The following is a 12,416-nucleotide window of genomic DNA, read 5'->3' on the forward strand; positions in this document are numbered from 1 at the left end:
CTAGTCTATAGGCTAATTTTTGACAGCGCCCTTGTTGGTCGAGCTGTAGAAGTACCTGCGGAGGACGAACGCCGTCATTGACAAGAATCAACTGCTCTACGGGGTTAGCACATCTTTGATCGGGGAAAATACCGGCTAAGTTGCTGCGAACGCAGGCCACGACCAGCAAAAACAGAGTCGCACACAGCAGGAGCATCACGACAGTACTCGTTGAGCACCGCCGTATGCCTTAGAGGTGGTGCAAAGCTGTTCCTCTTAGCTGAACTCAGTCCCGAGCTGAGTAGTCGAGCCTCCATCCGGGGGCGATGTGTGAGCTCGAGAGGCATGGGAAGAGACCCAAAGGACGGCTTTGACGCTGGCTCACCGGGCAGGCGCACACCTATAACAGAAATATACTTGTTGCAAGCATATCCGAAGCTCCACGCAAAGCGCCTAGGAGCGAAGGTCGCGGAGCGAGCACGATGGTGTTGCGACTTTCATTCAGAAAGAAACATGAAACGCCGCGGCTCAAGAGGCAGCGTCATAACACCTACTCGCTTGAAAAGAGGCCGCGTTTAGACTGCGGGTTGACCTTTGCAATGCGTCTATAGAAGGGCTTCGACGGAGTACATGATTGCGAGTCCAATGGAGTCCCCCTACGTTGGCGGTATACCGTGTCTGCATAGGTCATTCCGGAGTGGTCTTCAAGAATCGACGTTCCACGCGTCTCTTTCACCATTACTGTCATTCTTCCGCCAACCTCATTGAACCGAATTAAACTCCTTTCCAACCTACTGAGTCAAAATCGGCTCGAGCGCAGATAAGTTGACACGTAAACTGGCTAGGCGAAAGCTATCCCGCGTATGTCTTTTGGGTTTGAAGTCATAGGGCGACTCGGGTGGGTGGAAATGGGCATGCTGGGGGTGTAATCGCAAACTAGATTCCCATGTTTGTCTCGTGGGTACTGCATGGGTGACCAGCACGAGCATCAGTACCGGATTGGTGGAATGGGCTCGGCACGGATAGTCGAGAGGTCGACAGATGAGTCTACTGCATCATCGATCTCGCCAATAAGGACGCTGAGCGCGGATGAAACGCGTCAAAAATCACTGTTTGTGCGAGTATGACAGAGTGTACGTACATCATGTCACCTTTCACCAGGTAGAGGCCCAATGGTATCTCTTCTACGCCCTCCTCAAGACTGTACACGCGTTCTTTCGAGTCAGAAAGGACTACATTCGCTTTTTGATCAAAACCAGCCAGGACTCCCTACGGACGTATAGAAAACGGCGTTGAGTATATGCGGCACATAGACGAACTGAGGGAGGGGACGCGTACTACAATGGAGCGGCCATCTTGGAGGACGAGGAGTACGCGGTCTGAGTGAAGTCAATGTGTGAGCGCAGCGCTAGTAATGACATTGGATGAGACATACGATCGACATATCCCTGCAAGCTGGACATCTCGAGGGGATGCGCAAGGAGACCTGCAGGTTAACCCAGACGGGCGTCGGGATACTGCTCATGTTGACGTGCCTGGGGTCCCTTGCACCACACGTGCCACGTGGGCCGCCGGCTCCGACGGGGTCCCTGACATCGGCGAAAGCAGACCGAGCTGGCCAATAATACACTCCAGCCCAGACTAACACACCTCCTTCAATTGCAAGGGGCTTTGCATCGCTTTCGTTCAGTTAGTCGCTCACTAACCGCCTCTCCTTATCTCCTCTCCCACTCCTTTCTCTTCCTCGGAGACAAGCCCCCTGAATCCATCTTCTCCTTTGCCATGTCATTCAACGAGAAGAGCTACGAAGAGGACTCTTCAGTGACTCCAGAGCAACGCGAACACCTCCTTCCCTCCTCTTCGACGTCCTCACCCTCGCCCCCCTCATCCAGCCGTAGCGAGGATGACTCGCTGCCCTCGCCTGCTATGCAAAAGGACTCGAAGACCAGTCGTCTCGGAGCTGCTGCCATCATTCCGATATGGATCATCCTCTCCGCGTCTGTCATCATCTTCAACAACCATATTTACGCCAACTATGACTTTCCATACCCCATCTTCCTCGTCACATGGCACCTCGCTTTTGCTGTGAGTTCTGCTCTCATTCCTTGAATTGCAACGCGCCCTTCTCTACCTCCGCACCTTCGGTTGCTTGCGAACGGCGATCGTTACCCCTCAACAACTCACCTCCAATCGGACAAGTTATGCTGATGGATGACGTGCTTTGTAGGCTACAGGAACTCGCCTTCTCCATCGCTTCACGCACCTGCTGGATGGTGTAAACGACATCCACATCTCAAGAGACATGTACCTCCGCTCTATCCTCCCCATAGGTGCCCTATTCTCAGGCTCCCTGATCCTCTCAAATACGGCGTACCTCTACCTCTCAATCGCCTATATCCAGATGCTCAAGGCATGTCCTCCTGAGTTTTCATAGTCATAGAGTTCGCTAATTTAATATCTACCCCATTCTGCTTCCGCGTCCGTCGCCTCACCATTGCCCCTGTGCCTGTCCCCTACATGACGACACATGCAGTCCTTCAACCCTGTCGCAATCTTACTCATCTCGTGGTCCTTTAACCTCTCTGAACCGAACAAGAAACTCGCTGTCATCGTGTCCATGATCTCCTCCGGCGTGGCTCTCGCCTCCCGAGGCGAGATGCACTTCAATATCGTCGGGTTTCTCATCCAGGGCGCCGCCGTTGGTGTACGTGCCTTGTTTTGCCTTAAGCGCTTAAACTTTCTCGTTTTGTTCGTGCTATGTTTAGCACCTATGTGCCTTAATTCTCTATCTCTTCTATTCACGTCCAGCCATGACATTACGCTGACTAACATCGCCCCTTGTTCGCATCCGCACAGTTTGAAGCATGTCGCCTGACGCTCATCCAAGTCCTCCTGCACGGCCTCAAGATGGACCCGCTCGTCTCGCTGCACTACTACGCGCCCGTCTGCGCCATCCTGAACCTCTGCATCCTGCCCTTCACCGAGGGCCTCGCACCGTTCTACGCCGTGCGCAATCTCGGCCCGTTCATCCTCGCGAGCAACGCTGCCGTCGCGTTCGCGCTCAATGTCTCCGCCGTGTTCCTCGTCGGACGGGGCAGCGGGCTGGTTTTAACGCTTTCAGGGATTTTCAAGGTTGGTTTTGCTCTTTTTCCTCAAAAGACACAGAGGCGTGGATGGGCTTGATGCTGACAATTTATGACGATCTCAGGATATCTTGCTGATCGGAAAATCCGTGACTTTTGACGGGACGTCCCTTTCGCCCATGCAGGTAGTCGGTGCGTACAGTCCCATACAAGCCACTTGTCGAAGCAGGACTCTTACTCTACCGGGACAGGTTATGGCATCGCCCTCGTTGGCCTCGTGCTCTTCAAGCAGGCCGGTGGAAGATAAATACACTGTTATAGACAACGTCGCCCTGCGAAATATTACTATTGCTACCATCTCCAGTTTTGTACACATACATACCCAGATTACGCCTACGATCCGTCCACTTTAGAGCCCGCCTGGCGAGCCGACTGCCCAAAACTGGACCCAAACACTCGAGCGACTTACACTACAGCATGGCGCGGGAGGCCTGGCTGCCGAGCGTCTGTGGTGCTTCCGCCTTGCTTTACTTTATTTATTTCGGTATTTTTAGCTTAGAAGTGGTAAATAGTGACTTGCTTTACCAACAGAGCACAGATTGCAAGGCGCGGCTAGACATCGAAAGGGCTACAAGTCTGCATGGCATTGAAGGCTACAACTCGATAGTAAAATCGTCTAAACACCTAATGCATGTACCCAACAGTTTGAAAGATAACATAATCTAGATCTCCACCTAAATCATACGAACTCCACTCCACCCACCAATCGTTCGCCCAGCGTCCTCCACAGTCTCCCCTAACAATAAAGTCCTGGCACTCCGTCCAGGCGATCTAAACAGCATCATCCGAATTCTCCATATCCGACGAATCATCAAACTCCCCCCGCATCTCCTCGAGCCCCATCTCATCGTCGTCATGGGCGCTCTCGCGCCTCTCATAGTCGCGCGCGGCGAACCGACCACGCGCGCCGCCTTCGATCTCGGCCGCTTTCTGATCCTTGGCCTGCTGCGCGGGCCGGGCGAACTCGGTGGCCGAGGACACGGCCGACAGCGGGGGCGAGCGGACAGGGGAGGGTTCGCGGGAGCGCAGGAGGTTCAGGGCTGCGGGCTGGATGACGCGGTAGGCGTGCACGTTTCGGGCGTGTTCGTTCTCTACACGGACTTTAAAGAAGGATTGTCGTCAGCGGAGGTCTTCTTTGGAGCATGTCCAAGCGGTGCTAGTATGATACGTACTCAAGTTCCACATGATACGGCGCACCACCTCCAGGAAGGCGAACATGAACGACCGTACGTTGAGGTTAAGACCTCCGGGCGGGATGTAGAACAGGGCAATGCATCGGATCATGACGTTTGCCACCATCAGAAAGTAGAGCCATATCTGCACGATGGCGTTGTAGTGAGAGGCTGGGTCTCACGAGAGAAGGGATTGGCCTTAAGTCTCACCGGAGAACAGCGGAAGGTTAAATCGTCGCGAAGGAACCTGGGCTTCGCGTTCTTCCGCAAAAACGCCCAGTCCATCAAGAGGTCCCAGCTCGCTCGATAGAGGCCGCTAATGGCCGTGATGAGCGTGAAGACGGCAAGCGTGCTTCCGCTTTCAGGAGCGCCTAAAACACGGTCAGTCCAAAGATAACTGTCGACATCAACGCACACCGTACCTGCATGACGCCAGATGAAATAGACACTAGAGAGGACGGAGACTCAGAATGACAGCTCTGGGGATCTGCACACAGAAATATGATGACGCACAAATTGGCCGCTACCGTTGACGCGTATTTCCCGCCCTAGCTTCAGAATCAACGTCTGGGCTTTGAAGTGGTGATGAACGACCTACGTTTACAAGATGGACACGCATAGTGTAGTCCGAGTCACGATACCGGCGGATGCATTGGATTAGGCGGATAGTCGCGGGTACAGAGTTCAGGAAGGGCGTGCGCCAGTGCGCACTAGTTGCCTGTAGTCGCCATGAGCAAACTCTAACACAGTTGAAGACGACGATACAAAGCAGCACATACACATTGATCGTACACATCCGGCCCCCATCCATTTGCATACGTACATCCCAGAAAACCGAAGTTATAGAACGAGAAAGAGAGGGAGTTCAGTTCGTCGGCGATGACTGTCGGAACTCTTCAGCATCTCCTTACAGTCAGGCAGATAAGTCACTCACAGAAATCACGAAACTGAATAAGACGATGTTTAAGTGAGAAAGCCCCAGTTCAAGAAAGCTAGACCGTACCTCCACAGGGAAAACACCCGGCAAGAACACCCTAGTAAGCGAGCGCAAGAACCACCAGCGTGCCGAGGGTGCAATGACAGGGAACGGGTTGATCATGATCAGCACCGTAATTACGATCCAGATGAGTGGCCACGTAGTTGGCGCAATGACGTTCTGCCCAGCAAACGAGAAGGATAGATAGAAACACTGAGGGCCGATGTCAGCTCGATCAGGCGGCGGGAAAAGTGCAGATGGCAAACTTACGCAACATAGTAGGAGTAGCAACAAGGCGGGAAGCTCGGCATACTGGCGGTAGGACAAAGCGCTGCGCGGGCTACATGGACATCAGTCAGCGATCGATCCTGTTGATGGAATTCAGCAACGGAGAGCATACTTGAGCTCAAAGATGAACGCATAGTTGATGCGAGCGGTCCTCCATGCAATCAAGTCGAGAGAACTAGAGTCACGAACCCTTAGTCGATCATGTGAGCGGTAATATATAACACCCACTCACAATAACAGCCCGAATAACACGGGAAGCAACACGGTACCATACACCTGCAGCAAGGCACCGAACTGCGGAAAGTTGTCCCGAGTTGCAGGATCGAGGGCTATTGAAATTATCCGAATGTCAACCTTCAAACCCACATTTATCTACAAACCATTTCCCCTACCTCTTTGCATTCCCAGGATGAAGAAGGGAGCAGCGAAACCGAGACATATGCCTGTTCGGAACGTTGTTCCATCTGGTCTAAATTTAGCGTAGTGCGCCAAACAGAGTCTGAGATGAGCTCATATGACGTACGAGTAGCTTGGGGCGCCTGGTTGGTCGCGCGCAGATGCTTCATCGCGTCTTTACGCGAGCCCCGGGCGAAGTGAGTCGCGAAGAGCTCTTCAATGTCTGCACATGGAATAGAGTGCGTCAGAAGGAGAAGCAGACAAGAAGCCAACGAAGAGGGTTGTTAACCTTGCTGGATCTTCTGGACTTGAGTAGAGGACACAAAGTCAAGCTTGTTAACTCTGGTCATGTATGCGGTGGACATGAAGCCCTGCATGATAACACGTGGGTGAGGCGAACAGCACGCATGTAAAGACTATGCCACTCACGTTCGTGAGTTTGTCGTATTTCTTCATAACTTTGGCCGCAGCCGTCCTGTTCTCGTCCTGAGGAGACACGTTAGGTGACAAGAGACTGGATAGATAAAGGCTGATAACGTACCCTGAACGACCTCAACAGCCCCAACATCTTGTACAACTCCAGCAAAGCCACCCGCAACTCCCGCTTCCTGGTTGCGAAGTCATCGTCGACAAGTTTCTTTTTGAATTGTGATCTCCTCAGCACGAGAATCCTCTTCCATGCAGGTGAGCCGGAATTGGAGCGTGACGCGTGCTTCTGCGCAGATTTTGCATTCGCTTGTTGGGCCTGTCGCACAAGTGTTTCGAGTTTATCGACGAGGACGGAAAGACCCGACGCAGCCTCCGCCTCGCGCTCCGCAAAGAACGAGTCGACCTTGTCAACGTCTACTTGGAGATGGTCGAAGAAGACCTGATGAGACTCGGGGAGGGCACGGATGCGCTGGTCCAGGGGCGCGTTCAGTAGGTGCGTGCTCGAGCCGGCGGCCAGTGTGGAAGCCTCAGCCTTGTCCCGATCGACGGGATGGACATGCCGGAGGTCCTTTTTGAGGCGTTTGTAATTGATGTATGCGCGTCTCCACTCTGTAAGTTTTCCAGTTTGAGTGCTTCGCCGGACAACAGAGCATCCATGTAACGTACCAGGAATGGCAGACTTTTCAAGGTGTCTTCCCAAGAGTCAGTTTGGTTCTATAGGTTGACAGGCTGTCAGACATACCTGGCGAACTTCATCGTGCCAAGGGCGCAAAGTATTGGGTCGCGGTGGAAGGTTTTGGAAAGGACAATGTGCGGTCCGCCTGGTCTAGGCATGCCGATGTATGTCCATGTTTACAGTCTCCATGACGAAATTGCCCCTATCTACAAGAGTACTCGTTCAATACAGTGGAGGAGGACAGGTCGTGCTGGAAGATCATAGCCTTCGACGAGGACGCGTCTCGGTCAAAACGCATCGTGACACAGCTAGGAGGGGCTATTGGAATTCCCGAGAAATCCCTCGGTTTACCTTTATTTGGCGGTGAATTTGATGAGCATAGTATGGCCTCGAAGCCTCGCGTCCTCTCAAGCCAGCGGCTTCCGGCAGCTACTTCACATTTACAAAAAGATGCAAGCGGAACCACAGACTGCTACATTTATAGGATCGCCGTGGGCTACGACCCATCCTATTCTCTTTCTGCAACCATTCCTCTTACAAGCCCTTTTCGTCGAACCCTTATATCACGAACTATCGAGCAGGAGATCTTCGTGTCAGATAAAATCAAGACTAGACATAATAAAATGCTGTATCAGGTACTCAATAAGAAAGTTCCACAGAGATACCCGACTCGCGAATGACGTTCCAGTGACTATGGGTCAGCAAGCTGTCATTTCCAGCGTGAACGGTAAGCTTCTTCAACCCACTGCAACTGACGCTAGCAGACCTCGCACTCAGACACTCCAAGAAACAATACATGCCCAAATCGATTTCGTTACCCAACTGGGGTCCTCGCAAGACCAACTCGCCCAAACATTTCACCGGAATATGGCCATCTCCTCGGGGCATCAACGCGGCTGCCAAGGCAGACAGGGACGCATCGCGTACTTCGAGCATATGAAGAGTCTCCATTGCGTCAAGGAGGTTGCACAAGCCCTCTGACGAGAGGTCGGTAGATTCGACAGAGATGCGTGCATACAGTGCGGACCGCAGAGAGAACGTCTCCGCAAGGCTTGACATGACCGAGTCGGCAGGTGCTAGGTCTCCCGGATCGTCTCCGAGACCTATTGCTTGCTTACACGCAAGATAGAGGGAAGGGGAAGAGTGGACGAGCCCAGAGACGGTGAGGTCTCCGGCCCTGTACCATTGAGCGGTCGTTTCGGGAGGTAGCACTCCTTCTCGGAACAGCTCGAGTAGCCACGAGCGTTCAACTGCGGCTTTTGACCATGCAGCGAATTGATAAGTTGCTCCTGCTTCATCTGCACCGAAGCAGAACATGGAGTAGTATCCGAGCATTTCCATCGGAAACACGCCGGAGTGGTCCTGGACTACGCGTGACGCGGAGAGCATCGCGCGAGTGCCGGCTCCATCGATGTTGCCCAGCGAGAACAAACAGTCGATCCCCACATACTCCAATGGCGAGGACGGTTGGATAGCAGCGCACAGGGACAGACAAATATCGAGCCCTTCAGCTACATGCAAGCGCTTCAGCCGGGGAAGGCGTATGGCCATATGGGGCAGCTCTTTGCGCGTATGGCTGACGGTGAGCTCCTCGAGTAGTGCAAGGCTCTCCAGCACGGGTCCGTGCTCGGGCCAATTGATCCACCAGCCGTGTATATGAATGCTTCGGAGACGAAGGCTGGCACGCAGGATATGAGTGGGGAGGGTGTTGTACAGCGGTCGAATCCCGATGCGGGGAAGACACCTAAGACTGAGCTGCTCGAGGCTGAGCTCGTCTCCGCGCCATTCATTGAGCGCGTCTGCGGTGATCTGGCTGGAATTGGTACCGGTATCGGTAAGCACGAGGGTTCGAACCCGAGTGAGATTCGCGATGAGCCATGGTAATCTCGAATGAGCGCCTTGACTGGGGCCGATGAGGGTGTTGGTATCCACTGATATCGTCAAGGAGGAATGAGGACCCGCACGTTTCATCATCTCTTCCACCCAGTGGGGTAAATTGAAGATTGGGTGGGTCCAAAGCGATGAGTATGCCAGAGCCGTAGTGCGCCAGTGCCGGCAGACATGCGTAATCTGAACCCAGCGCAAGAAACACCGAGTACTGCAGACATGGAGGTGCCATGGGCGACCAGCCACGGTGTGAGATGCCCTGATAAGTACCATGAATATCATTTCAAGGAGTTCGGATGGCAGTGATCCCGCGATCGCCCCTGAAGGAGGCGGCACGTTACTATGCGCTGATTCTGCTGCGGCAGTCATTATATCGTGACGAAGTGTAGGCGTATGCCAATATCTGTGAGGTTCTGAGCTGGGCAAAAGCAGGTTAGCTTCCAGGACGATGAGCGCGTCCGTCAAGCGCGCGGACTCGGTCCGGGTACCGCACTCAACCCCGGCAAGTAACCGGACCGGTTTGGAGGATCTCCTCTTGATCTCCTCCTCGAGAGGCTTCACTTGACCAGACATTCGTCTTGTCACCTTCCAAAGTTTGCATATGTTGTCGACATACCCGCCCTGAAGTAAATTCACTTGATAGTCAGAAGATACATGAATCTTGATACAAACAGCTACACGTTCAGCGTTCATGAATGGTACGGAATGTAATGTTACACAGCAACTGCGACTCAACGTAATGCTACAGTTCATCTCAAGCCGAGGCTTAGCGTTCTTTGCCTCTACCAATGGCATCTCTAAACGTGCTCCAGAGAGTCGCGCGGATTCTCCCCATGGCCCACCATCCCAAGCTCATGAATACTATGCGTCTTCTTCCCCTGCGTGTCCTCCGCCCAGTTCTCATAAAAGTTCGACTCGTCCCGCGTCTTCCTCGAATGCACCGCCTCACCGTCTGCGCTTGCGCCCTTGGTGTCCGTCAACGATGGACTCTCGGTGCCATCCAGCTGGTCGCCCCGGCGGCCTGGGCCGTCCCAGAAGTGGAACGCCTGCGTGTGCACGCCATAGCTTGTCGGGACGACCTCGAGCAGGTCGCCGCGTGCGATTTCAATAGCGGGGATTTCGCTCGCGGGGAGACCGATGAGGTACGCGAGGAGGCAGCGGATGACAGAGGAGTGGCCAATGATGAGCAGATCTTCCTTCTCGCGCTCGAGTTCGATCAGGACCGGTTCCAAGCGGACTGGAGAGGGCAGCGTGATCAGTTTGCTGTTAAACCATCCGGCTAATAGATCAATGGTACTCACCACAGAGATCGTGATAGCTTTCTGCCCTTGGCGCGCGAAACGCGTAGGGGTCCTTGACGAATCGATTCCACTCCTCTGAGTAGAACTTGCGCGCCTGTTCCGGCGTCAGTCCGTCCCACACGCCCGGGTTGATCTCCGACATCTGTGGTTTCTCGACGACCTTGACGTTCGATCTCGACCCGTCGACGGTGGATACGGTAGCGACGCTGGTTTCGCTGAACGTCCGTCCCATGGCAGGGGCACCTGGCGCATTTTGTGGTCGACCATGGGTAATATCTCCTGGAACTCTGGAGGGTGTCCCAGAAGGCCCGGTGCCGGATTCCGAAGGAAGCTCAGAGGTGACATTCGATAGAGGAGACGAGGTATAGCCTGGAGAGGAAGGCAAGAGTGCTTCCTGTTTGCTGGTCGAGAGGAACGGCCAAGCACTATGGTGCGCACGGCGACGCGTGGAGGTCCATATCTTATACAGTGCGAAGTCATCAACCATCCCCTTTAGTAATCTATTACAAGGAAACTCACGACAAGCCGCCGCTCGGATGGGTTATATCCACGTTGCTCCAGAGCATTGTTCCTTCGCTCCGTTACAAACTCTTTGAGGCGCTCTGAGTACTCCCATCCGGCAGGCGAGAGGTCCGAGTCCGCTTTGTACGAATGCTCAATAAGCGATTGGCCAGACTGAGCATGGCCAGCGGGTGCTGTTAGAATTGTCAGGGCAAGATACTGAACACCCACTCACCCTTGCGAAATAAATCATGCGGAATCGATTGTGTATGTTCATCAAGAAGAACACGATTCTAGACTAAGAAAGTTGGAATGTCAGAAACCGTTCGGCTGAACATATAGGGGCTTACGTACCTGCAGATAGCCTCGAATTTTCTGCGTTGCCACACATATCAGTACATCAAACGTCTCCGAGGGTACCGGACGCGTACGTTGACCATGATCTTCTCGCCAACCTGAGAATATCAGATTAGCCGATACTCCAAAGACACGCAGATAAGGATGCATACATTGATGATGCGGATGAACGGCCATGTAGTCTCTTCAACCGTCTCGTAGGCCTGCTCGCGGATTCGAATGCGTTCGTAGTAGTCTGCAACTGCCTTGTCCGGGTCCCAACCACGATACTGCGGATGTCCATAAGTGGATTGGAAAGACGTCACGCCAAGGTGAAGCAGAAGAGGGAAATGACGCGTCGGAATGGTTATAACGTACATCTGGGGACGAGATCTTGACATTCCGTATGTTGCTCTCGACGATTTCGTTGTTCTCGCACCATGACTCTGGTCACGGCGGGTTAGATCATGGTAACGTACACCATATGCAACAAGGGACTCGGGGCAGGGAGGGGGACGCACCAAGCATGATAACATGTATACCCTCCTTATCGAACTTCTCTGCAAGACTCTGACGCGCCTTACGCGTACCATTGTTCGCATCGTAGATGACGACCTGTCCGCCTGACATGAAGAAGTCCCAGATGAGCTGCTCGCATCCGTCCGACACGGTCTGTCTGAGTCGCATCGTCTCTGGGCTTTTCTCCCCTAAGATAAGATGGCATTAGCATAGCCCTCAGATCTGGATCCCGACAATGCCGGGAAGCAACGTGTGTACTGCAGGACTAGGGGACACACACCTACAGCGAAGTAGTCGGGCGGGAGCTTCTGGGCGCCGCCGAGAGTCTTGCGGCGATAGTCGCCCAGCGATACCACCTGTGTCTTGATACCCATCCATCGGAGGTAGCGCTCGAGGGCTCGAGACATGTGCGTCTTGCCTCGGGCAGGGAGGCCTACAGTGAGGATCAGGATCTTACCCGCATGGAAGAGAAGGCCAGAGGCCGTTGTGTACAACGGTGCGGCCATGGATATGCGGTTGTCCTGCTAGGTAAAGGTAAAAGGGAGAGCCGCAGTCGCGGCGGTAGATTGCAAAGGGTTGGGGACTGATGACCTCAGTCCGGCGAGGTTACTGTAGTAGATAAAAAAAATATCTTTCCCATTAGCCGACTTGAACGACTGACCTCGTCATTACTAATATTTATAATACTAGTGACGCGCTCTACCAGCTGAGCTAAACGGGAGAAGAAAGTTCCCACTAGCCGACTTGAACGACTGACCTCGTCATTACTAGTGACGCGCTCTACCAGCTGAGCTAAGCGGGACTTGCTATCGC

General features: G+C 53.5%; 4 protein-coding genes and 2 non-coding genes across 6 annotated transcripts; 1 reads left to right on the forward strand and 5 right to left on the reverse strand.

The window, feature by feature from the left end:
- Positions 1-610: 610 nt before the first annotated feature.
- CONPUDRAFT_108178 (Sm-like ribonucleoprotein) lies at positions 611-1,446 on the reverse strand. The gene is made up of 4 exons (XM_007773199.1): positions 1,415-1,446; positions 1,318-1,358; positions 1,121-1,248; positions 611-1,058 (listed from the first exon to the last, which is right to left on the reverse strand). Exons 1-4 carry the CDS (start codon positions 1,440-1,442, stop codon positions 968-970), a joined length of 288 nt encoding a protein of 95 aa, XP_007771389.1. The 5' UTR covers positions 1,443-1,446; the 3' UTR covers positions 611-967.
- A 459-nt stretch (positions 1,447-1,905) lies between these two features.
- On the forward strand, positions 1,906-3,369 carry CONPUDRAFT_91799 (TPT-domain-containing protein; the record flags this gene model as incomplete). Its single annotated transcript, XM_007773200.1, has 6 exons — positions 1,906-2,064; positions 2,207-2,389; positions 2,513-2,683; positions 2,836-3,111; positions 3,188-3,254; positions 3,314-3,369. The coding sequence occupies 6 exons, from the start codon at positions 1,906-1,908 to the stop codon at positions 3,367-3,369; spliced, it is 912 nt and encodes a 303-aa protein (XP_007771390.1).
- A 4,274-nt stretch (positions 3,370-7,643) lies between these two features.
- On the reverse strand, positions 7,644-9,519 carry CONPUDRAFT_167369 (uncharacterized protein; the record flags this gene model as incomplete). Its single annotated transcript, XM_007773201.1, has 1 exon — positions 7,644-9,519. The coding sequence occupies one exon, from the start codon at positions 9,517-9,519 to the stop codon at positions 7,699-7,701; it is 1,821 nt and encodes a 606-aa protein (XP_007771391.1). The 3' UTR covers positions 7,644-7,698.
- A 47-nt stretch (positions 9,520-9,566) lies between these two features.
- On the reverse strand, positions 9,567-12,194 carry CONPUDRAFT_167370 (bifunctional 6-phosphofructo-2-kinase fructose-2,6-bisphosphate 2-phosphatase). The gene is made up of 10 exons (XM_007773202.1): positions 11,884-12,194; positions 11,606-11,791; positions 11,463-11,530; positions 11,258-11,374; positions 11,180-11,203; positions 11,103-11,123; positions 10,984-11,046; positions 10,767-10,922; positions 10,248-10,707; positions 9,567-10,183 (listed from the first exon to the last, which is right to left on the reverse strand). The coding sequence occupies exons 1-10, from the start codon at positions 12,107-12,109 to the stop codon at positions 9,744-9,746; spliced, it is 1,761 nt and encodes a 586-aa protein (XP_007771392.1). The 5' UTR covers positions 12,110-12,194; the 3' UTR covers positions 9,567-9,743.
- A 42-nt stretch (positions 12,195-12,236) lies between these two features.
- CONPUDRAFT_t86 lies at positions 12,237-12,324 on the reverse strand. The gene has a single exon. It is a non-coding gene; the product is annotated as a tRNA-Thr (tRNA).
- An 8-nt stretch (positions 12,325-12,332) lies between these two features.
- CONPUDRAFT_t85 lies at positions 12,333-12,405 on the reverse strand. The gene has a single exon. It is a non-coding gene; the product is annotated as a tRNA-Thr (tRNA).
- Between the last annotated feature and the right edge of the window lie 11 nt (positions 12,406-12,416).

The sequence above is a fragment of the Coniophora puteana genome (genome assembly GCF_000271625.1).
Source record: "Coniophora puteana RWD-64-598 SS2 unplaced genomic scaffold CONPUscaffold_10, whole genome shotgun sequence".
NCBI classification, from domain to species: domain Eukaryota; kingdom Fungi; phylum Basidiomycota; class Agaricomycetes; order Boletales; family Coniophoraceae; genus Coniophora; species Coniophora puteana.